Source organism: Babylonia areolata, chromosome 18 (assembly GCF_041734735.1).
Source record: "Babylonia areolata isolate BAREFJ2019XMU chromosome 18, ASM4173473v1, whole genome shotgun sequence".
Lineage (NCBI taxonomy): Eukaryota > Metazoa > Mollusca > Gastropoda > Neogastropoda > Buccinidae > Babylonia > Babylonia areolata.
Window position 1 is genome coordinate 47,694,474 of NC_134893.1, and position 24,013 is coordinate 47,718,486.

General features: G+C 42.9%; 1 protein-coding gene and 2 non-coding genes across 3 annotated transcripts in view; 2 read left to right on the plus strand and 1 right to left on the minus strand.

Moving 5' to 3' along the window:
• LOC143292029 (uncharacterized) overlaps window positions 1-15,896 on the minus strand; it is a 15,996-nt gene extending 100 nt beyond the window's left edge. Inside the window, exons 1-9 of the mRNA XM_076602197.1 lie at window positions 15,818-15,896; window positions 12,465-12,700; window positions 11,166-11,342; window positions 8,866-9,076; window positions 5,647-5,925; window positions 4,462-4,589; window positions 2,565-2,738; window positions 1,708-1,866; window positions 1-1,027 (exon numbers count right to left, since the gene is read on the minus strand). The exon at window positions 1-1,027 is cut by the window's left edge and continues 100 nt beyond it. Coding sequence (XP_076458312.1) covers window positions 581-1,027; window positions 1,708-1,866; window positions 2,565-2,738; window positions 4,462-4,589; window positions 5,647-5,925; window positions 8,866-9,076; window positions 11,166-11,342; window positions 12,465-12,700; window positions 15,818-15,890 — 1,884 coding nt within the window. The 5' untranslated portion in view covers window positions 15,891-15,896 and the 3' untranslated portion in view covers window positions 1-580. The remainder of the gene's footprint in view (window positions 1,028-1,707; window positions 1,867-2,564; window positions 2,739-4,461; window positions 4,590-5,646; window positions 5,926-8,865; window positions 9,077-11,165; window positions 11,343-12,464; window positions 12,701-15,817) is intronic.
• A 2,371-nt stretch (window positions 15,897-18,267) lies between these two features.
• Trnaa-agc (transfer RNA alanine (anticodon AGC)) lies at window positions 18,268-18,340 on the plus strand. The gene has a single exon. It is a non-coding gene; the product is annotated as a tRNA-Ala (tRNA).
• A 2,195-nt stretch (window positions 18,341-20,535) lies between these two features.
• On the plus strand, window positions 20,536-20,608 carry Trnaa-agc (transfer RNA alanine (anticodon AGC)). The gene has a single exon. It is a non-coding gene; the product is annotated as a tRNA-Ala (tRNA).
• The last annotated feature ends 3,405 nt before the right edge of the window (window positions 20,609-24,013 follow it).

The window sequence follows — 24,013 nt, forward strand, 5'->3', positions numbered from 1 at the left end:
TTGATGCATCCATCTGCCAGCAGCAGAATTAACTCTGCCCAAGTAATGGGGCATAATTTGAATATACAATGGGAATGTTTGTTAAATGGACTTCAGTGAAGTAAAAACATTTGATTTTAAAATATGACTCGAGATCATTGAAAGGTTGTGTCCTACACTTACGCTATCTGCAAAAACTGATCTCCTCCCCAATTGGATTTTGCCTCCCACCCTAATGGAAACGGACGCCGCCATTCTAGACAAGCTTGAAATTATCGGCCGAGTTAGAACTGTTGACAGTCAACTTTCAAAGCTCTTTTAAATTGTCTCAAGCGTAACAATTCAAACACATTGCACGGCCGGCCTGAAATTGCACCCGACTCCCCACCCCCACCCCACACACACACAATCGCAATCACTGACAATTGCACACACATTCTGATTCACACACACACACACACACACACACATATATATATATATATATAGATATATATATATATATAAACAACAGAAAAAAGGAAGATAACAAAACAGTTTGTTTGATGCCCGACCGGTTATCTATATATCTACACGCACGTCCGCGGCACATGAATTATTATCACACCGAAGTCAGCCCCTCACAACTCCGAGTCAAGGGCGAGCACTGCACGTCATCGCAGAGGGCGCTGTTGATGTCAGCCCCCCACGTGACGGTGCGTCCGTCCTCCTCCTCCTCCTCCTCCTTCCCATCCTCCTCCTCCTTCCCATCCTCCTCCACGCCTACACTCTCCCCACTGTTCCTCTCACACGGCTCCATCATGGCCTCCTCCGACACTACTCCCGCCAGCGCCGCCGCTACTGAACGGTGCTGTTGTTGCTGCTGCTGCTGCTGCTGTTGCTGTGGAAGCATCGGGTCTGGGTCTTCTTGCAGCATGCGGCGGATGAACGGGAAAGTCCAGCGCTCCTGAGGGTTCATTCTCCAGCACGCAGTCATGACCTGGTACACCCGGTCAGGGCAGCGGTCAGGTCGCTCCAGGAGATTGCCCTGGCAGATCAGCTGCGTCACCTGCGGTCAGTTTTGGGGTATCAGGGTCGGTTTCCCTGCGTGTTTTTGATTAATCGATTGATCGATGGTAATATGTTTGATGGTAGTCATCATAGGTGGAAGGGTTTAAAGGGGAGGAGGGTTGTGGGAGGACCGGTGGGGGGGGGAGGAGGGGGCGTGGGGGGGGGGGGAGATGGGGAAAAAACTAAAGACAGGGAGATGTGGTTTGTGGTCTGTCTTTGTCTCTGTCTCTGTCACACACACACACACACACACACACACACACACACACACAAGTACGTATACCCACGCACTCATACGCAGGAATATATTAGTCCTATTCTTCTCTTTCTCTCTCTCTCTCTCCCTCTCTCGCATGCAGATATTAAATGCAAGCACGTACACAAAACACACACATTCTCGCACCATACCACCTCGAGGACACAGTGAAAAAGAAAACAGACACACTGCGCGCCCGCACCCGCACCCCCACTCCCCCAATTCCTCACTCTCCCACCGCCTTCCTCCCTCCCCGCCGCCATGAACACACACACACACATAGACACACACACACACATACATACACACACATACACACACACACATAGACACACACACACACCTCCACCCAGCCACACACACACACACACACACACACACACGTACACGCACACGCACACCCCCACCCCAACCAACCACACCTGTATGTTGGAGAAACCACCATAGGGTTGCAGACCATAGGTGTACACCTCCCACAGGAGGACCCCGAAAGCCCACACGTCCGAGCTGACCGTGAACTGCCCATAGCGGAGACACTCCGGGGACATCCACCGGACAGGCAGCAGCCGGGACCCGTCCACCTGGCAGTCACATGTTCACAGGTGACGACGCTGTTAGTAGAACTGTCAATACTATCGGTGGAGATACTGTTACTGTTAAAGCGCAACTACCACAGGTGAATGTGGTGTGACCATTATTATCATTACTATAGGTGAAAATGCTGTTTCCATTATCATCATTACAGTGGGTGAATATGCTGTTAGTACTAGAACTATCAATACTATAGGTGGAGATATTGTTACTGTTAAAATGTAACTACCACAGGTGAATGTGGCGTTACCATTATTATCATTACTATAGGTGAAGATGCTGTTACCATTATCATCATTACTGTAGGTGAATATGCTGTTACTAGAACTATCATTACTATAGTTGAACTCAGATGCTGTTACTATATATATATATATATATATATATATATATATATATATATACATACATACATGTACGCTCAAAAACACACACACACACAAAACTGTGACATACAAACAACAATGCACACAAACATCACCCCCCCCCCCCCCAACACACACACAAATAAGCACAAAACATACAAACGAACAACACACACACACACACACACACACACACACACACACACACGTTCCCTTCCCTACACCCACTCACACAAACACACACACATACAAAAAAGACCCCATCCACCAACACCCCCCCCCAACACACACACACACACACACACACACACTCCATGCCAGACCCTGTACAACTCAGAAGTGTAGACATCCTTGGACATGCCGAAGTCGGAGATCTTGACGTGGAGACCCTCCATCAGCAGACAGTTCCTGGCCGCCAGATCTCGATGGATGAAGTGAGCGTTGCTCAGGTACTCCATCCCCGCCGCCACTTGCTGACACACTGACAGTAGCTGGTCCTGTGTGGTGGGTATGGTCATTGACCCGTGTTAGAGGACCACGCGGTAAAGGTTATGGTTCTGTTTGGTGGGTATGGTCATTGACTCGTATCAATAGTGGACCGCGCGGTAGAGGCTATGGTTCAGTGTGGTGGGTATGGTCATTGACCTGTGTTAGTAGACCACACTGTAAATGTTATGGTTCAGTGTTGTGGGTATGGTCATTGTCCAGTTTTATTAGTGGACCACGCGGTAAAGGCTATATGGTTCAGTGTGGTGGGTATGGTCATTGACCAGTTTTAGTGGACCACGTGGTTAAGGCTATACGGTTCTGTGAGGTGGGTATGGTCAGTGTTTCCGTATAATTAGTGGACTACACGGTAAAGCCTAAACACTCGGAACGTGGGCGCCATCTTGAGCTGCTCTCTCCCAGGCGGCAAGAAAAGCTTACCGCTTTGCATGTTGTGTGTACTGTGTTAGGCATGTGTGCAAGTGTGCCCCTCTCTCTCCTCTACCTGTCTGCAAGTCTGTTTATCAGTCTGTCTGTCTGTCGTCCAAGCACAAAACCCATTCGGTAATATGTGTGTGTGTGTGTGTGTGTTCGTCTTCAGTTTAACGTCTTTCCACTTGAAGTGATATGTGTGTGTGTGTGTGTGTGTGTGTGTGCGTGCGCGCGCGCGCGCGTGTGTGTGTGTGTGTGTGTGTGTGCGCGCGCGCGTGTGTGCTTGTGTGTGTGTGTGTGTGTGTGTGTGTGTGTGTGTGTGTGTGTGTGAAAATGTACAAACAAATCTGCATTCGGGAAAACACCCCGACAGACAACTGACGATAAAAGAGCAGTAAAATGACTCGCGTCGGAAAATAATTGTGGGCACAATAGTCATGGTATATACTGCACACCGCCCTTTTGCCTTTCAAAAGTATGTGGCCAATGACAGCAGCAAGTGAACTATACATACAAAATGACCCCCTCCCCTCCCCTAAAAAAGAAAAAGAAGATGTGGAGTTGTGGATTTTTGTTATTGTTATTATTATTTTTTTTTTACAAGCAGGAATATCACAACTGAAAGCTTTGAACGAGAGAACCTTGCCATCTATTGAAGCTTGCAAATGATACGTTTCGAATTAACTGTCTGCGTATAACAGAAAACAAATGATCGTACGCATGTTACACATGCAAGTACACGCGACCAGATTCTTTTGTGGCAAGTAAATTACTTTCAGGTAATTCAATGTATTATATAACTGTAACCAGATGTTACAATGAAATTTATGAGTGCGAGTGTCTGGGTCTCTCTGTCTCTGTCTGTCTGTCTCTGGATATGAGTGCGAGTGTACGTGCGTGTGAACGAGTGCTTTTTAGCGTTTCATGCTAACAATTGGATGAGTAGATGCTGCCGATCAGCCATAAATGAAACGTGAGGAAATGCATGAAAAGCCGGGTTAGTGACTGAACATTTACGGGGAATACAATAAATTATCTTACCTACGACAAAACGAGAGTTGTAAAGTCAAAATCACTAAACATGAACACTTTGTATTCATAGGCTCTTGTATAAATAAATAGATAAATGAATAAACCAAAAACAATGATTCATATAGCTTACACATATTCCCCCCCACCCCCCACCCCCCGACTCGCCAACTTTTTTTTAAAGACCGATTTCTTGACAAACAGCCACAGCCACCACCACCCCACCCCCACCCACACACACACACACACTACACGGAAACACACAGCACAGACCCGAGAAATGAGCAGAAAGTCCTCCTCCATGCCCCTCATGGCGGGGTCATTTTTGCGGAGGACTGTGGCCAGGTCCCCGTGCACTGCAAACTCCGTCACCAGCTGTAGTGCCTGACTGCCCTCGTCATCTGTCAAAACACACACACACAAGCACACACACACACACACACACACACACACACACACACACACACACACACACACACACACACACACACACACACACACACACTACAACAACAAGCAATCACCACCATCACCACATACAACCAACCACCACCAATAACGAACAACAATGACCAAAATAACCACAAACAAACAAGAACAAAAATCCCCCCCACCCCCAAAAGAAACAACAAACAAATAACAACAAAAAAAGGGCACATAACCAACCAATCCCACCGGAACTGATCTAAAAATATGAAGTGGTTTACGCAATATGCTGTAAAATCTCTAGTACACGAAGTAATTGCTTCCATCTGCACCCGGATACGCTTTCCAAGATGGCTGACCCGGTACTTCCGCTTGCTTCACGTAGCTGTATGAGGCTGAAAGTATTCAGCGATGCGCAGTCCACTGGATAAATTGACCCAGCCACCCACCCAAATAGAAAGATAGATAGATAGATAGATCAATAAACGAATAGATAGATAAATAAATAAATAAAAATCGCTCACCGCGCAGCACAACGCCGTAGAATGTGAGGATAGACAGACAGACAGACAGATAGATAGATAGATAGATAGATAGATAGATAGATAGATAAAGAAAGAAAGAAAGAAAGAATCGCTCACCGAGCACCACACTGCCATGGAAGGTGAGGACAGACACACAGACAGAAAATTAGACAGATAGACAGGTAGAGAGATAGATAGAGAAAGAAAGAAAGAAAGAAAGAAAGAAAGAAATCTCGTTCAGATAGATATATAGATATAGAAAGAAAGAAAGAAAGAAAAATCGTTCAGATAGGTAGGTAGACAGATAGATAGATAGATAAAGAAAGAAAGAAAGAAAGAAAAATTGTTCAGATAGATAGAAGGGTAGATAGATAGGTAGATAGATAGACAGAGGCGTAGACAGACATACATACATACATACAGATAGATAGATAAATAGATAGATGGAGAGACAGAGAGATAGACAGATAAGGAAAGAAAGAAAGAAAGAAAAACAAAAACCGCTCACCGTGCAGCACGACGCCGTAGAAGGCGAGGATGTGGTCGTGCTGCAGTGCCGCCATGATTTTGCACTCGGCCAGGAAGTCCCACTTTGCCTTGCCCGTGGACCCGTTCCTCAGAGCCTTCACCGCCACCAGCATCTCCTCACTGGGGAGACCCCGGGGGGACCCTCGGGCCCCGCCACCACCACCCCCAGGAGCACGAGCTGGGCTCTTCTCGGCGACCCCGTCCTCCTCCTCCACCACCACCGCAGCTGGTGCTGATACTGGCTCCGGGGCCAGCCATGCTGAGGTACGAGACGTGGGTTTGGGTTGTTGTTTTTTTTGTGTGTGTGTGTTGTTGGTTGTTGTTTTTTTCACTTCTTTTTTGTTTTGTTTTTCGGTTTCAGAATCATCACCAACACACAGGTCAACCAACCAGCCAACCAACCAACCAACCAGTGAAGCCTTCACATACTGGAATATACAACTGTCCGTTAAGCCCGTCCTTAAAACCTCTCGCTTTCCAATGCAGTTGGAAACAGCTGCAACGTGTTGTTATTGTTGTTGTTGTTAGATTGTGGTCCTCACTGTGCTTTCATCAACATCGACAGCATGGGTGCTAGCGATGATGATGATATGATAATGGTGGTGGTGGTGGTGGTGGTGCCAATGTTGAAGTCGACGAAAGCAAGTATACATCATGCAGAACACTTTATCTCCATCAGGAGGGTAGTTTATAGTATACATCATACAGACACTTTATCTCCATCAGAAGGGTAGTTCACAGTATACATCATGCAGAACACTTTATCTCTAGTTCATTGTATACATAACGCAGAACACTTTATCTCTAGTTCACAGTATACATCATGCAGAACACTATCTCTAGTTTACAGTATACATCATGCAGAACACTTTATCTCTAGTTTACAGTATACATCATGCAGAACACTTTATCTCTAGTTCACAGTATACATCATGCAGAACACTTCAGTTATCTCTAGTTCACAGTATACATCATGCAGAATACTTTATCTCTAGTTTACAGTATACATCATGCAGAACACTTTATTTCCATCAGAAGGGTAGTTCACAGTATACATCATGCAGAACAGAACACTCTATCTCTTGTTCACAATATACATAACGCAGAACATTTTATCTCTAGTTCATTGTATACATAATGCAGAACACTTTATCGCTAGTTCACGGTGTACATCATGCACAACACTTTATCTCTAGTTCACAGTGTACATAATGCAGAACACTTTATCTCCATCAGGAGGGTAATTCACAGTATACATCATGCAGAACACTTTATCTCTTGTTCACAGTGTACATAATGCAGAACACTTTATCTCCATCAGGAGGGTAGTTCACAGTATACATCATGCAGAACACTTTATCTCCATCAGGAGGGTAGTTTACAGTATACATCATGCAGAACACTTTATCTCCATCAGGAGGGTAGTTTACAGTATACATCATGCAGAACACTTTATCTCTAGTTCACAGTATACATCATGCAGAACACTTTATCTCCATCAGGAGGGTAGTTTACAGTATACATCATGTAGAACACTTTATCTCCATCATGAGGGTAGTTTACAGTATACAACATGCAGAACGCTTTATCTCTAGTTTACAGTATACATCATGCAGAACACTTTATCTCTTGTTCACAGTATACATCATGCACAACACTTTATCTCCATCAGGAGAAAAGAATTTGTGGTGTAAAACACATAATAACACAAAAGAATCACGGTGATTCTGTTTGAGTGCATAAAAGGCTTTTCGACCAGAAGCAAATCATACCTGCAATAATCAGTCATACACATGCATCAATCGCGGTAGATAAAAAACAAAAAAACAAATATATAAATGTTAACATAGAGTTGATCACGTACAGAATAACCACAGCCATTCACACGCAATACACACAGTTAAAGGATAGCAATAAAACATCTTACAATAATCAAACACAGACATCATAAAACAATAATACCCTATTCAACAGTAAGATGTCCAGCATACATTTTTCGACTGTTACAACAAAACTTTCAGCACTGAAATGGTTCTTTTGTGGTCGGCTTGGCTTTCAGCGACATGATTTGATTTGAGAGGATTTCTCCTGCAGAACTATGCCCCAGAGGACAACACTTAGGAATGGAACTTTGATTTGCCAAAAGCCCTGCTGCCCACCCTCCCGTAGAACTATGCCACAGAGGGCAACGCTTGAGAATGAAACTTTAATTTGAGACAAGCCTTTATACACAGCACCAAAAACCAGGGGACAGCACTCAGGAATGAAACTTTAATTTGAGACAAGCCTTTATACACAGCACCAAAAACCAGGGAACAGCACTCAGGAATGAAACTTTGATTTGAGACAAACCTTTATACACAGCACCAAAAACCAGGGGACAGCACTCAGGAATGAAACTTTAATTTAAGACAAGCTTTTATACACAGCACCAAAAACCAGGGAACAGCACTCAGGAATGAAACTTTAATTTGAGACAAGCCTTTATACACAGCACCAAAAACCAGGGGACAGCACTCAGGAATGAAACTTTAATTTAAGACAAACCTTTATACACAGCACCAAAAACCAGGGGACAGCACTCAGGAATGAATCTTTAATTTAAGACAAACCTTTATACACAGCACCAAAAACCAGGGAACAGCACTCAGGAATGAAACTTTGATTTGAGACAAACCTTTATACACAGCACCAAAAACCAGGGAACAGCACTCAGGAATGAAACTTTGATTTGAGACAAACCTTTATACACAGCACCAAAAACCTGAGGACAACACTTAGGAACGAAACTTTGATCCGAGCCAAACCTTTATAGAATGAAACTTTAATTTGAGACAAACCTTTATACACAGGAACAAATAGTAAAGAGTGGTAACTCTCCATTTACAAGGTACACAACTTCAAGTCAGTGCTGCTTACGCTACCGATTCAGCTAGCACACAGGTAAATAAAAGGTACATTGGAACAAACCCAGACACTTCCTCAAAAAACGGAAGCGCCGGGCCTGTCCTTATACCGTTATCGGTAGCGTAAGCGGCACTGACTTGAAGTTGTGTACCTTGTGAATGGAGAGAGTTACAACTCTTTACTATTTTTTTTAATCATTTCATCTCCTGGCCTCAATATTTGTTAATTTCCTTTATACACAGCACCAAAAAAACAGACGACAACAGGAACGGAACTTTGATCTGAGACAAACCTTTATACACGGTGCCAAAAGCCCCGTCGCCCACCCTGTGGACGACACGAAGTCTGGAGGCACTGAGCAGCTGCAGACCCTCAAGGTCCCCCGCGTGGTCCGGCTCCACCCTGCCCTGTCCCGGGCTGTGCTCCCCATACATGACGTTCTCCTCCACTGTCTCCATACGCCGCAGCAGGTGGCAGCCGCCCAGGGTCCGGCCCTGGCTGATCTGCATGGTTGTAGGATAACTAGTCACCAGAACAGCACAGGAGGCAGCTGCTGTTCCGACTATCTGGGGCTAGAATTTGGTTACAGTGGATATGGTCCGTTTCCGACTATCTGGGCTAAAATTGGGTGATAGTGGAGTGTATCTGTTCCGACTATCTGGGCTAGAATATGGTTATAGTGGATAGTGACTATTCCGACTATAGGGCTAGAATTGGATTACAGTGGATAGTGACTGTTCCGACTATCTGGGCTAGAGTTGGGTTATAGTGGAGAGACTATATTATGGGCTAGAATTGGGTTATAGTGGAGAGTGTCTGTTCCGACTATCTGGACTAGAATTGGGTTACAGTGGATAGTCACTGTTCCGACTATCTGGGCTAGAATTGGGTTATAGTGGATAGTCACTGTTCCGACTATCTGGGCTAGAATTGGGTTATAGTGGAGAGTCACTGTTCCGACTATCTGGGCTAGAATTGGGTTATAGTGGATAGTCACTGTTCCGACTATCTGGGCTAGAATTGGGTTATAGTGGATAGTCACTGTTCCGACTATCTGGGCTAGAATTGGGTTATAGTGGATAGTCACCGTTCCGACTATCTGGGCTAGAATTGGGTTATAGTGGAGAGTGACTTCGACTATCTGGGCTAGAATTGGGTTATAGTGGATAGTGACTGTTCCGACTATCTGGGCTAGAATTGGGTTACAGTGGATAGTCACTGTTCCGACTATCTGGGCTAGAATTGGGTTACAGTGGAGAGCGTCTTGCCTAATTACGTACCCACTCTTTCGGCGCTTTAGGACAGTTGAAGTTGGCGTGGTCTTCAAAGGCTAACTAGCCCCCAGGGCTGCAGCAAAAAAAGAAGATACAATCTTGCTTCCTAGTTTGAGAGTCATAGACCTTCACAAAAGATTAAGCTGTAGATTAAGGTCACTTAGTTTTTCTTCTTTTTTTTCACAGCCATCGGGGCATTGAATTCATATCAACTGTGTCTAGGGCAATGCCCTTATCAAGGTCATATTTTTCAGGGCCTGGGTCTTGGTTCGGTGAAAGTTGCGCACCAGTATGATCTGCTTGCATGTGGGGACCTTTCATTTCATTTAGTTTTCCTGGACAGCTAGCACGCACACTCAAACCATGGTTCTTTCCAGGCATCCTTCCATAGCTTAGAACTCTGATCAAACTTTAACTTCAAATTATGTCTGTTTTGACACACAGAGAGACACGCACACACAGAGATAAAGAGAGGGGGTAGAGAGAGAGAGAGAGAGAGAGAGAGAGAGAGAGAGAAGATAAAGAGAGGGGGTAGAGAGAGCGAATGAGAGAGAGAGGGGGAGGGAGGGAGGGAGAGACAGACAGACAGAGAGAGAGAGCGAGGGAGGGAGGGAGAGACAGACACACAGACAGACACAGACAGACAGACACACACACACACACACACACAAAGAGCTGCAGTGATAAAAATAGATATAGAGACAAACAGACAGGATGTACAGATTAAGAGGCAGGGCCGAGGCTGGGCTACAAATTACACTAATCTGTTTTATTTGATCCCAACCAAAAGCCCACCACTGTGTTTTCACCCTTTTATATTGTATTGTATTGTATTGTGTCACAACATATTTCTGTGTAAAAATTATCCAATTCTTCATCAAGTTTTTGCGCCTTATACATATTATCTTTTATTAGTAGTAGTTCTTTTTTTTTAATGTATTTATCTATTTTTTATTCATTCCCCCCATCCCCCTTTTTTTTCTTTTCCTCTCAAGGTCTGACTAAGCGCGTTGGGTTACGCTGCTGGTCAGGCATCTGCTTGGCAGATGTGGAGTAGCGTATAAGGATTTGTCCGAACGCAGTGACGCCTCCTTGAGCTACTGAAACTGAAACTGGAAAATTCTCCCAAGAAGAACGCCTCGCCACAGTTCAGTGCCGTCCATATTTTCTTCTTCTTTTTTTTTTAAATTCTATTTTATCTTTATCTGTACGTAAGTTTATTTTCTTTTACTGTCAAGGTGGGACAATCTTTCTTCTTCACAGAATACTGCCAGGTACACACACTTTTATTGCCGTGGGTTCTTTTACGCGCGCTTACCCTGAACCTCCGGAACCGTTGGCGAAGGAAACTGACGAGAATAGCGACGAGGATGACAGCCACCACGGGCACCCCTACGGACACGACCACGCGGACCACATTGTCCCGAATCAGGGCCAGCGTTTTGGCTGACGGCGGGGAGAAGGTGGTGACACCAGGAGAAGGCACGGAACCAAGCTGGAAGCGCACACGCGTATAATCTATCTATCTATCTATACAAATGATACACATACGCATAACACACACACACACACACACACACACACACACACACACACACACACACACACACACACACATATGCCTGCCTACTCATCCGTCGGACCGACGGGAGACTCCATCATATATATATATATATATATATATATATATATATATATATATATATATATATATATATATATATATATATATATATATCATGTTCAAAGGTTCACACACACACGGATCTATCTATCTATCTATATGTATGTGTATATATATATTAGATTATAGATATAGATATATAGATATGTATAGTCTCTCTCTCTCTCTCTCTCTCTCTCTATATATATATATATATATATATATATATATATATATATATATATATATATATACGCATAGAGCATGCACACACACACACACATAAGAAACGTATGCATACAAATACAAGCATTTATAGCGTACGCATACATAACACACATACACACGTGCATACACATACACACATAATACGTTCACACACGCACACACATACGCGTGTATATACACACACACGAACAGACACGCGCACATTCACACACACACATACACGCACGCACACACGTACATGTAAACACACACACACACGCGCGCGCACACACACACTACACACACATACACAGTCACACACAGATACGCAGACACACACACAGACACACACAGACACACACACACACACACACAAACACACACACAGATGAAAACATAAACACACAGTGTACATAAATCTGTCTTCAGGCTCGTAACAATCATAAATAAATAAACACACACACACACATAAATGAATAAATAATCAGATCAATAAATAAATGAATAAATACATAAACGAATAAATCAATAAACCAATCAATCAATAAATAAACAAATAAATGAATGAATGAATAAATAAATCAATAAATTAATAGATAGATAGACAATTTAAATAAATAAATGTAAAACACACACACACACACACACACACACACACACACACACACACACACACACACACACACACACACACACCAAAAACAAGCAAAAACAAAACAACAATAACAACAACAACAAAAACCTCACCGTGGAAGGAGAGGAAGAACCATGTCGAGGCCTGGCAGAGGCATCTAAGGGAAGGGGTGACAAAAAGTCTTGAGTGCCGTTACGAATGCTACTGCTGCTGTTGCTGCTGCTGCTGCTACTGCCACTACTGCTGCTGCCGCTACTGGTGCCTCCAACCCCGCCCCCCAGTATGCCCAGTATGTGATGATGGTGCAGAACACCGTTATGACTGTGGTCCGCGTCAGCATTGCTCCAGTCTGGATACATGTAATGATGACACACAACACTGACCAGGACACGGTACCGACGTGAGGTCTACGGCTAGCTATACGAGGATGCATGGCATGTATGCCTGCGTATTGTGTGGCGCGTGTGTACAGCGCTTGTGTGTGTGTGTGTGTGTGTGTGTGTGTGTGTGTGTGTGTGTGTGTGTGAGGGAGAGACAGACAGACAGAGATATCTGCAAACAAAAATGACATTAAAACATCTCACGTGTCATTGCAAATGAATATGAATATATATCAAACTGGTGCAAGCAATACTTACTGCAGTGGAGTGATGGCCTAGAGGTAACGCGCCCGCCAAGGAAGCGAGAGAATCTGAGCGCGCTGGTTCGAATTACGGCTCAGCCGCCGATATTTTCTCCCCCTCCACTAGACCTTGAGTGGTGGTCTCGACGGTAGTCATTTGGATGAGACGATAAACCGAGGTCCCGTGTGCAGCATGCACTTGGCGCACGTAAAAGAACCCACGGCAACAAAAGGGTTGTTCCTGGCAAAAATCTGTAGAAAAATCCACTGCGATAGGGAAAAGAAATAAACCTGTACGCAGGAAAAAACACAAAAAATGGGTGGCGCTGTAGTGTAGCGACTCCCTGTGGAGAACTGCCCGAATTTCACAGAGAGAAGAAATCTGTTGTGATAAAAAGAAATAAAAATTACATATATTATGGAATCCATTGCAACGCCGGTAACGTAGCGTAACTCGGGTTGAGGATGAACACGATTCAAAACAACGCTGCACTAACAATGCAACGCAACTCAACTCAGAACAACATAGCACAACACAAACCATCACACACCCCACAAGACAACCTGGTACAGTACAGCAGAGCACACGACGCACACCCAGACCACAAAGCACAGCACACAAGACAACAGAACATCACAGCACACCACACAAACACTGCATAGACACCATAAGACAACACAACACACACCGCAGAAGAGCACAACACCCCACACCACAAAACCGACAGCACAGCATAAAACATAGCGCAACACAGAAGAGCACAACACAGCACAGCACAACACAAAACATCGCACAACACAGAAGAGCACAACGCAACACAGCACAAAACATAGTACAACACAGAAAAGCACAACAAAGCACAGCACAAAACATCGCACAACACAACGCCACACAAACATAAAACTAAATTGGGAACGAGCGATGACGCATCGTTTCTAAGAAAGCGGAGCGATGTCCGCCATGATGGTAATACGATGATAAGAGATCGGCGTTTCCGGTCCTTTCGTTTCGTTTCTCGTGTCAGTCGAATTTATTATTTCAGTATGGGTAAACTCAGAGCGAAGGACAATGCAACGTAAGTCAGTTAGTTGGACACAGAAACTATATCGAGCGCGTTATTTGGTTTTGATCCATGCGATTCAAAGGAATGAGAATGAGTCGCATATTCCATCGCGATCCGTCGGGTGTTCGGCGTGAGCGCTTACACATTTCAGCAGTTCAAGTGCTTCACTGAAAGTCCAGAAGCGCACATGCAGTACACCGATAGCTGGGTACAAGATCTACGATAACACAGTCAGGGCAAACGTAAGACTAAAAATCACACCAGATTTCTCACTCCTGCCTCAGTCTTCTGTGAATGTCACTTGCCCCTTCAGCAACTATTATTGTCTCTGAGACTCCCTCTAAGTTTCTTTGTGTGGTGCCTTTCAGACTTACATGATCACTGGTGGGGATTGTACTTGGCTGACTTTTTACAGTGATCTAAATCATGCAGAATAATAAATATTGTTGGTTTTTTGTTGTTGTTTGTTTATATTTTTATAATTCAAGAGTAAGTCAGTAACTGGCCATGACAGCTCGGGGAGGAAAATGCTGCATTGAAGAATAATTTAGCTCTTTGTTTTATGTATTGTCACATGTACACGTGTAAGCATGTGCGAGCATATCTATTACTGTGCCAGTCAGTCTGTGTGAGTGAGTGAGTGAGTGTGTGTGTGTGTGTGTGTGTATGTGCGTGGTGTGTGTGTGTGTGTGTGTGTGTGTGTGTGTGTGTGTGTGTGTGTGTGTGTGTGTTGCAATTGTCAGCTGTCATTGTTCCATGTCATCATAAACATCACTGATAATAGCATGGACATTAGAATCATTCTGTCGGTGATTAAATCAATGATGACTGATGAGAATAGAAACTGATCAGTCTTATGTAGGTGTGTGTTTTCTGTGTGTGTTTCTGTGCATGTAGTGTGTGTGTGTGTGTGTGTGTGTGTGTGTGTGTGTGTGTGTGTGTGTGTGTGTGTGTGTGTGTGTGTGTGTGTGTGTGTGTGTGTGTGTGTGTGTGTGTGTGTGTGTGTGTGTGTGTGTGTGTGTGTGCGTGCGTGCGCGCAAGTTTGTTTACTCGGAGTTGCGTGTTACCAGAATGGTGAACGATCCCACAATCCATTGCGCGTGACGTCATTCGCTCGTTACTTGTGGCATACCACAGCATACAAAAGCACAACATGCAACATCACACACACACACACACACACACACCACAAGACAACACAGTACAGCACAGAACAGTACAGCACAGCACACCACTCCACACACTGTATCGCAAGACAACATAACATGGCGGCATAACATCAGGAGCACATTGCAGCACATCACAACGAGCCACACACACGTGTCACAGCACATCAGCAGTAGCCGAACACAACACCGACTGAACAACAGCACAACACGCAACACTACGCACACCACAGACAACCTAACAGAGTAGAGAACAACATACTACAAGACAACACAGCACCGAACACACATGACACCACACGTACCACAAAGAAGTACATAGCACAACACAGCACAGTACACCACACCACATCATTCACACACACACCACAGCACTGCACAGAAGACCACAACAGACTACGTAATACCACACCACACACCAGTCAGTGATGTGATAGGAAACTCTAGGGAGAGCTGAACAGTACAAGGTCTTCAGTCAGAGAAGAAGCCCCAGCTTCAGTCAAGTGTTTCGACCCTTAACTCCTTACACACCACACACCACAAGACAGCACAGCACAGAACAATACAGCAGCACATTACAGCACAACACAACACAACCCATCCCCACCCAGTACCTCCGTCCTCAAGACAGGCCCCATCAGGTCCGGGCGGTAGATGGGTGTCCGCGCACAGACATAGGCTCTGCATACACTCGTGACCCCGTCCGCAAACGGTTTCTCCGCATTTAGTCAAGGTCTCATCTGGTCCTCGTACTGCGGAGTCCGTTTTGGTCAGAGTGTTTTTCAGGCGATACAGAAACGCCGTCGCTGAGATTGTGAAGAGAACGATTATGATGGGAATATCATGATTAGGGTGGTTTGTGTGTGTGTGTGTGTGTGTGTGTGTGTGTGTGTGTGTGTGTGTGTGTGTGTGTGTGTGTGTGTGTGTGTGTGTGTGTGTGTGTGTGTGTGTGTGTGTGTGTTTAATCATTATCATTACTATTACAATCATTGCGAGAGAGAGAGAGAGAGAGAGAGAGAGAGAGAGAGAGAGAGCCGGCAATCACGGTCGTATAAAACATCAGATATCACTGAGAGAAAGAGTAAGACCGTGACTAAGTAATGGCTAATGTCAATAATGAAATTATCATATGACGTTACAACGTTACATACTAAGTGTAAAAGTTATCAAACTGCAAAGCCATAGTACGGCATGTATTCAACTAAGCCCCATTCACAGAAACACGGCTGACTCCGTCAACTGAAGCAAAAAAACAAAAAAACAAAACAAAAACAAAAACAAAACAACAACAGCAAAAAAACAAAAAACAACAACAGAAAGCATTATAAATAAATGGCTGTCTTCCAAACAACACACATGCACAAACCCACACGAGCATGGATACTGGCAAACACGGACATAAAACTAATTCTGTTATCATTCCGTTCTTCTTCTTCTTCTTATTATTATTATCATCATGATCATCACTGATTATTATTATTATTATTATTATCATTGTTGTTATTAGTAGTAGTAGTAGTAGTAGTACGAGTAGTACGAGTATCAATCACATATATGATTATTAATCAGTTCGGAAACATAAAACCTTTGCAAAGTCCCTTGACAATACCTGAACAATATTTTTTGCTGTGTTACTACTCGAGTCCAACACTTCACGGCGTGGATACTCTTGAAACTTTGGTCAGTAACAAAAACAAACAAACAAACAAAAACAAACAAAGAAAGAAAACTCACAAGCAGTTGTCATTGCGCAAATGTAGTAGGACCATGAAAAAGCACTGACCTCCCGACCAGAACAACAACTACAACAACACCTAGTGCGCCGTTTCTCCTTCAGCGGGTTCCTTTTGAACAATTTCAACACCATGAAAGAAAACGGATCACTGACGTCACTCAGCCTTGTCATGTGCAGGCGCTAGAGCGGTTGGCATGACAACAAATTCCACCGACAGGAATTTGAAAGTGCATCACTGAGTTTCAAAGAAGTCTTCAGTCGTCGGGGTGGGGGAGGGGAGGGAACTGAGGGAGAAGGTTAGGGAGGGGGGGGGGGAGGGGTGAATGTTGAGTTCTGTTTATAGTCTGTCTGTTCTGAGTTCTGTTTATAGTCTGTCTGTTTAATCGGTCATACAACGGGGGCCATCGGGTTGAATAATTATATGTATATCATACTGTATTTGTGCGCTTGTGTCGTGTGATTTTCGATTTTGTTTCTCTACCTTTTTATGTACTATATCCCCCCCCCTCCCCTGAGCCGTGATTCAAACCAGCTCACTCTGATTCTCGGCTCGCTTCCTAGGCGGACGCGTTACCTTTAGGCCATCACTCCATATTTTATACTGATATGTGTGTGTGTGTGTGTGTGTGTGTGTGTGTGTGTGTGTGTGTGTGTGTGTGACAGTCAGTCGTTTCCGCCCGGACTATGACCATCGCCGAACTCTCTCTCTCTCTATTTCCCTCTCTCTCCGAGGCTATCAAACACATGAACTTTATCTGATCACATTTCTCTAATTACATTTTTCTTTTCTTTTTTTTTCAGTACAGGCTACATTATCATATGAATTTTTAATTTTCGACGCCCGTACAAGTTGCGTCGAAGTTCCTCAAACCACTAGATCTTTAAAACATCATTTGAAAGTGAGGGTAATAGTGTGGATGAAGTTTTCAGAAAGAGCAAGTGACGTGACTGAGAGAGAGAGAGAGAGAGAGAGAGAGAGAGAGAGAGAGAGAGAGAGAGAGAGAGAGGGTCCGAGTTGTGGGGGAAAAGGGGGAATTGTATGAAGTCCAAGGGAAATAACCGAGTGCACGATCGCCTCTGCGTTCCGTTTTGAATGGACACCAGTTGTATCCCTTACTTCGATCATTCACGGTTTTCGCGCCAGAAATTCGTGCAGTTCATACAAAATGCAGCACAAACTCATGCAGCATTAAATAAAATGCATTTCTAACAAATTAGTTTTTAGTTTCCGCCAGAATATGACAATCTGACAATCGTATTTGATATGAAATTTTAATCGTCACTGAATAAATTGTGTATATGTATTATAATTCAATACCATAAGTCAACGGGGATGTAGCTCAAGTGGTAGAGCGCTCGCTTAGCATGTGAGAGGTACGGGGATCGATACCCCGCATCTCCAAGGTTTTTTTTTTTTTTTTTTCCTCTTATTTCCTTTAAATCAAAGTCGTTCTCACGTGTGCTTTTTTTTTTCGTGTCCTTCTTCCACAAACTCATACATACATTTATATATATATTGAGTAAATAAACATATAATTAGAATCATCATTTGCGGAAACAATGGAAACATCAAAATCCGGATTATTTTCATGAGAGATAACATAGTTCACTTCACTCTTCTTGATCCTACCCTGGCCCCCTCCCACACACCCCGCCCTCCCCTGGTCTCCACCAACACTGATACATCAGAACCACGGTACCTCAGTGAAACGCACTGATTTGATGAATTTTGAATGAAATCGGATTAAGCAGTTTCTGGTTGAACCAACACATATCCAATGCTCATCCCTCATGGTTTAGAACTGAGAAAGTCAACCGTTGTTTGAAAGATCATTATTTTTGCAAGATTGCAAGACACGTAGATAACGATTATGTGTATATTGTTTACCAGCAGGAGTGTTTAAACCTCAGTAACTTTGGTCAAGACTATATTTTACAGTGTTATACTACTGTGAAACTGAATTAGTAAAGTTTAGAACAACCAACAATGCATTGCCTGTTAATAAACAGCGGCGTTTCGACAGTTTACACACTCGGAAATGAAATAATTTGTGATAAATGTTCCACAAATGGTCATTATTGCTGACGCAGACGGAGTTTCATTATCTGTTTCTACTATATCTCTTTTTTTTTGATTGCACCAGAAAAGAATGTTTACCTACATATTTTTAGACTTGGAATCCGACCAAACTCCATTGAATTCCTCTTGATATTTTCTGAAAAAAAAAAATGAAAAAAAAAAAAAGAGAAAAAATAAATAAACCTTAGTTTCGACTATACGCGTCTGTTTTCAGCAAACTTCGTAACTTTGTGTGTTACAGATAGCGAAAATAATAATAATCTGTTAAAAAAAAAAAGAAAGAAGAAAAAAAGAAAGATCGTTAATGTACATCAGTTTGTTTGCCGGCTTGTGTGGGATTTCAAAGTTTTGTGTTTATTTATTTATTTATTTAATTTTTTATTTTACATTACTCATGTTATTTATAATTATGGTATGGGTTAAAGGTGTTCATATATAATGTTTCATTGCTCCCAGGCAGGGGGCACGTGAAATAAACTCCTTACCTTACCTTGCCTTGCCTTGTCTTGCCTCCTCTCTCTCTCTCTCTCTCTCTCTCTCTCTCTCTCTCTCTCTCTCTCTCTCTTCGTTCATTGATTGATTGACTTATCATTGATTTGTTTGTGTATTTATTCATATTGTATTTATTTATTTTTTTAAAAATTTATTCATTTATGTATTTATTTGTTTTATTCAATCATTTACCCTTTTTTGTTGTTGTTGTTGTTTATTTATCTGTTTATCCATTTATCATTTATCTGTCTATCTATTTCAAGTTATTTATCGTATCTATTAATTCATTAATTTATTTATCTGTTTATTTACTTATTTATCTATTTACTCTTTTTTCTATCTTAAGTTATTTCTTTATTTATTTTCAGAAAATAGGAAAATCATGTCAGTCTGCCAATTCCAATGTACATGTTCCATGTCCACTCTCTCTCTCTCTCTCTCTCTCTCTCTCTCTCTCTCTCTCTCTCTCTCTCCGTGGGTCTCACACACATGAATTTTATCTGATCACTTTTCTTTAATTACTTTTTAATACTTTTATTTTTTCTCTACAGGCTTTAATTTTCGACACCGGATCGGGTCGAAGTTCCTAAAAATCACTAAATCTCTCTCTCTAAAAAAAATCTTTTGATAGTGGGGTTAATAGTGTGGATGGAGTTTTAGGACGGAGAGAGCAAGTGACGTGACCGAGAGAGAGAGAAAAAGGGAGTCCGAGATATGGAGGAACGGGAGGAATCGTATCGTGTCCAAGGGAAACAACCGAGTGCACGATCGCCTATACATTCCGTTTTGAATTGATGCCAGTTGTATCCCTTACTTCGAGCATTCACAGTTTTCCCGCCAGAAATTCGTGCATTGCATACAAAACGCAACACAAACTTATGCAGCATAAACAAAATACATTTCTAACAACTTAGTATTTACCTACCATTAGAATATGACAAACTGACATGTGTAATCCATAAAAAGGTTTAGTGGTCACTGAGCATATTGTGTATATGTATTATAATTCAGTGCCTGTCGTCAACGGGGATGTAGCTCAAGTGGTAGAGCGCTCGCTTAGCATGTGAGAGGTACGGGGATCGATACCCCGCATCTCCATTTTTTTTTCCCCTTCTTCTTCAAAAACGAAACTATACTCATGTGTGCTTTGTTTCCGTGTCCTTCCACAAACTCTTGCACACATTTCTTTGAATATATTGCGTAAGCAGGTATAATTCTTTTAGAATTGTTATTTAAAACAATGCCCGGAAACATCAATATCCGGATTACTTTCATGCGACTGAGATAACGTTCACTTCACTCTGCTTGATCCCCCGGGAAGAAAAAAAAAGGGACAAATCAATCTAATGTTTCTGTTCAAGTTTTATATGGAATCTAAAATCAACACTGAAGAGAGAGAGAGAGAGAGAGAGAGAGAGAGAGAGATCCGGAGCCAAGAACGACATCGATGATAACAATTGCGATAACGATAACGATTTTTTAAAACTCAGACTATAAAGGCATAAGCCCATTACTGAAGGATCACAGATTTAGTTTGTCACATAGTCATAGCCTAATCAGTGTATTAATTTTATTTATTCATTTATTCATTATTTATTCATTTAATACGGCGGTGTCTGTGAAAGCACTTAACCAAGACTGAACTGACAATGTCTGAACAGAAACAGGTATGTTGTTAAGTTTCGCTGGTACACACAGCAGTGCATGCAGCCAATAAAATGAGCATCATTCCGAGACGGATGGGGCGATAAACCGAGGTCCAGGGCGTGTGCAACATGCACTTAGCGCACGTAAAAGAACCCACGACAACAAAAGGGTTGTCCCTGGCAAAATCCTGTAGAAAAATCCACTTCGATCAGAAAAAAAACAAATAAAACTGCACGCAGGGGAAAAAAAAGAAAAAGAAAAAAAAAAGAGGTGGCGCTCTCAGTGTAGCGACGCGCTCTCCCTGTGGAGAGCAGCCCGGATTTCACACAGAGAAATCTGTTGTGACGAAAAAGAGAAATACAATACAATACACTCAAAACCACAGGTGCTTTTTTGTACTTTCACTTTCATTCTTTTTTTCTTTTCTTTTTTTCTTTTAATTACAATGAACACTCACAACTAGCGTTTATAAAGCACTGAATGGCTGTCAGTTTTTTGTCCGAAATATCTTTTTTTTTTTTTTTTTTTGTTCTTCCAAAAAAGTTTTCAAGCTAGTTGCTCATGTTTACGTGTACCGAAAACAGCTGTTTGTGTTCAGTGAGAGACTATAGTGGTTGTCCAAATGCACCGTGCTTAATATATATCATCTCTCGATTAAAAAAACAAAATTTTATGAAAACATAATATGCTTTTATGAAGCGGTCCTGAACTTTTTGTGAAATCTTTGTCAGCCTCCGTTTTTCCCGTCACGGTGCATTTGGAAATTATTTCATTAGAAGTGAATTCAGATGCTTTGATTGTTTCAAAGTTCTCTCTCTCTCTCTCTCTCTCTCTCTCTCTCTCTCACACCGTCACACACACATCTAAGTACTAACAGTGCCCGACGTCTTAAATTCGATGACAGGACGAGAACCGGTGGGTTTTTATTATTATTTTTATTTATTTATTTATTTTTAGTCATTATTATTATTATTATTATTATTATTATTATTATTATTATTATTATTATTATCATTTTACACCTATCTGTTTTAGAGTTGGAAAATTATTCTTTAACCAGATAGTTGTTAAGTTAATGTTGTGAATAGTCGTTCACAGTCTTGTTTTAATTCCTTCATCCCTTGAACACACACTCAGTTTCATTTAATGTCTATCCACATCCATCAAGTGATATTAGACACGCAGACACACACACGCACAAACACACACACACACACACACGCACACAAACACACACACACACACGCACACACACACACACACACACACACACCGACACATACACACACACACACACACACACACACACACAGAAAGAGAGAGAGAGAGAGAGAGAGAGAGAGAGAGACAGAGAGAGAGAGAGACAGAGAGACAGAGACAGAGACAGAGAGACAGAGAGAGACAGACAGACAGACAGACAGACAGACAGACAGAGAGAGAGAGAGAGAGAGAGAGAGAGAGACAGAGAGAGAGAGAGAGAGAGAGAGAGAGAGAGAGAGAAGGGCGGGGAAAGGGTAGAAGGGAAATAGGAAAATCGAAACAGAGAGGGGAAAATGATCGACCATGGTTTGACCATTTTCACTTTAAAGGGCGGAAGATGAACGCAAAATCGATCGAGGAAGAAGGGGTATGGGGTGGGAGGGATGGAGGGGAAAACACTCATCGTGACCATCCTCTCAACATGGAGGAAGAAGTAGGGGGAGGGGAGGGGAGGGGTGGAGGAAGGAAGGAAGGAAGGAAGGGGAGTGAAGAATGGGGGGGGGGAGAAAGAGGAGGAAAGCAGCAACACACACAGAAGAAAAGAAGAAGAAAGAAAGAAAGAAAGAAAAAAAAAAAATAACCGAAAGAAAGAAAAAAAAAAGAAAAAAGAAAGAAAGAAAGAAGAAAAAAAAGGAAAAAAAGGGGGGCGTTTGATGACAGAGAGCAAGGGGGCCAATTTTGCCCGGGCAATTACGGGGACATAATTGACCTTAATCTTTCTGCGAGCCAGTTGATCTGGCCACGGCTTGGGCCCTGCAACGCTAGCTTCATTACGCTGCCTTGTTCCCTCCCTTCCCTCCCCCCCACCCACCCCCCACCACCCCTCAACCCTCCCTCCACCCCACAACTCTACCCCCCACCCCACCCCCATCCCCTCCCCATCTCCCCCGACCGGCCCTTCACCCCCTTTCTCCTGCTTCTCTTGCTGGTGCTGGTGCTGGTGCTGGTGCTGCTGCTGCTGATGGTGGTGGTGATGGAGGTGGTGGTGATGGTGGTGGACTGGGTCCTTATATGCCGGCCAACCCACGTTGCTGTTGCTGCTGCTGCTGCTGTAGTGGTGATAGCTGGCGGCGGCAGCGGGGATGGAGGGTGTGGGGGGGAGGGGGAGGGGGAAGGTGGGGATTGGGACAGCATGCAGAACGCATCTTTTGTAATGCCTGTGCTTCTCTCAGTTTTTTATTATTTTTATTTTTTTTATTTTTTTTTTTATACGGTTTCTGGCACCATCGGTGCACAGGATACAAGATACTTCTTCTTTTTCTTCTTCGTTCGTGGGCTGCAACTCCCACGTTCACTCGTATAGTGTACACGAGTGGGCTTTTACGTGTATGACCGTTTTCACTCCGCCATGTAGGCAGCCATACTCCGTTTTCGGGGGTGATACAAAATACGAAGTACAAGGATACTTTGTTATCTCTAAAAAGAGAAATTGTTGACACGTTGGCTGAAAAGGAGACAAAAAAAAAAAATCAGCGACATGCATTTGAATATCATGAAAAAAAAGAAAAAAAATGAAAAAAAAGAGGATGTACAGGCATTACATCCACCACAAAACATCACAGAGTTTGAGCATGCTTCCACATTTCGTTTAGACAG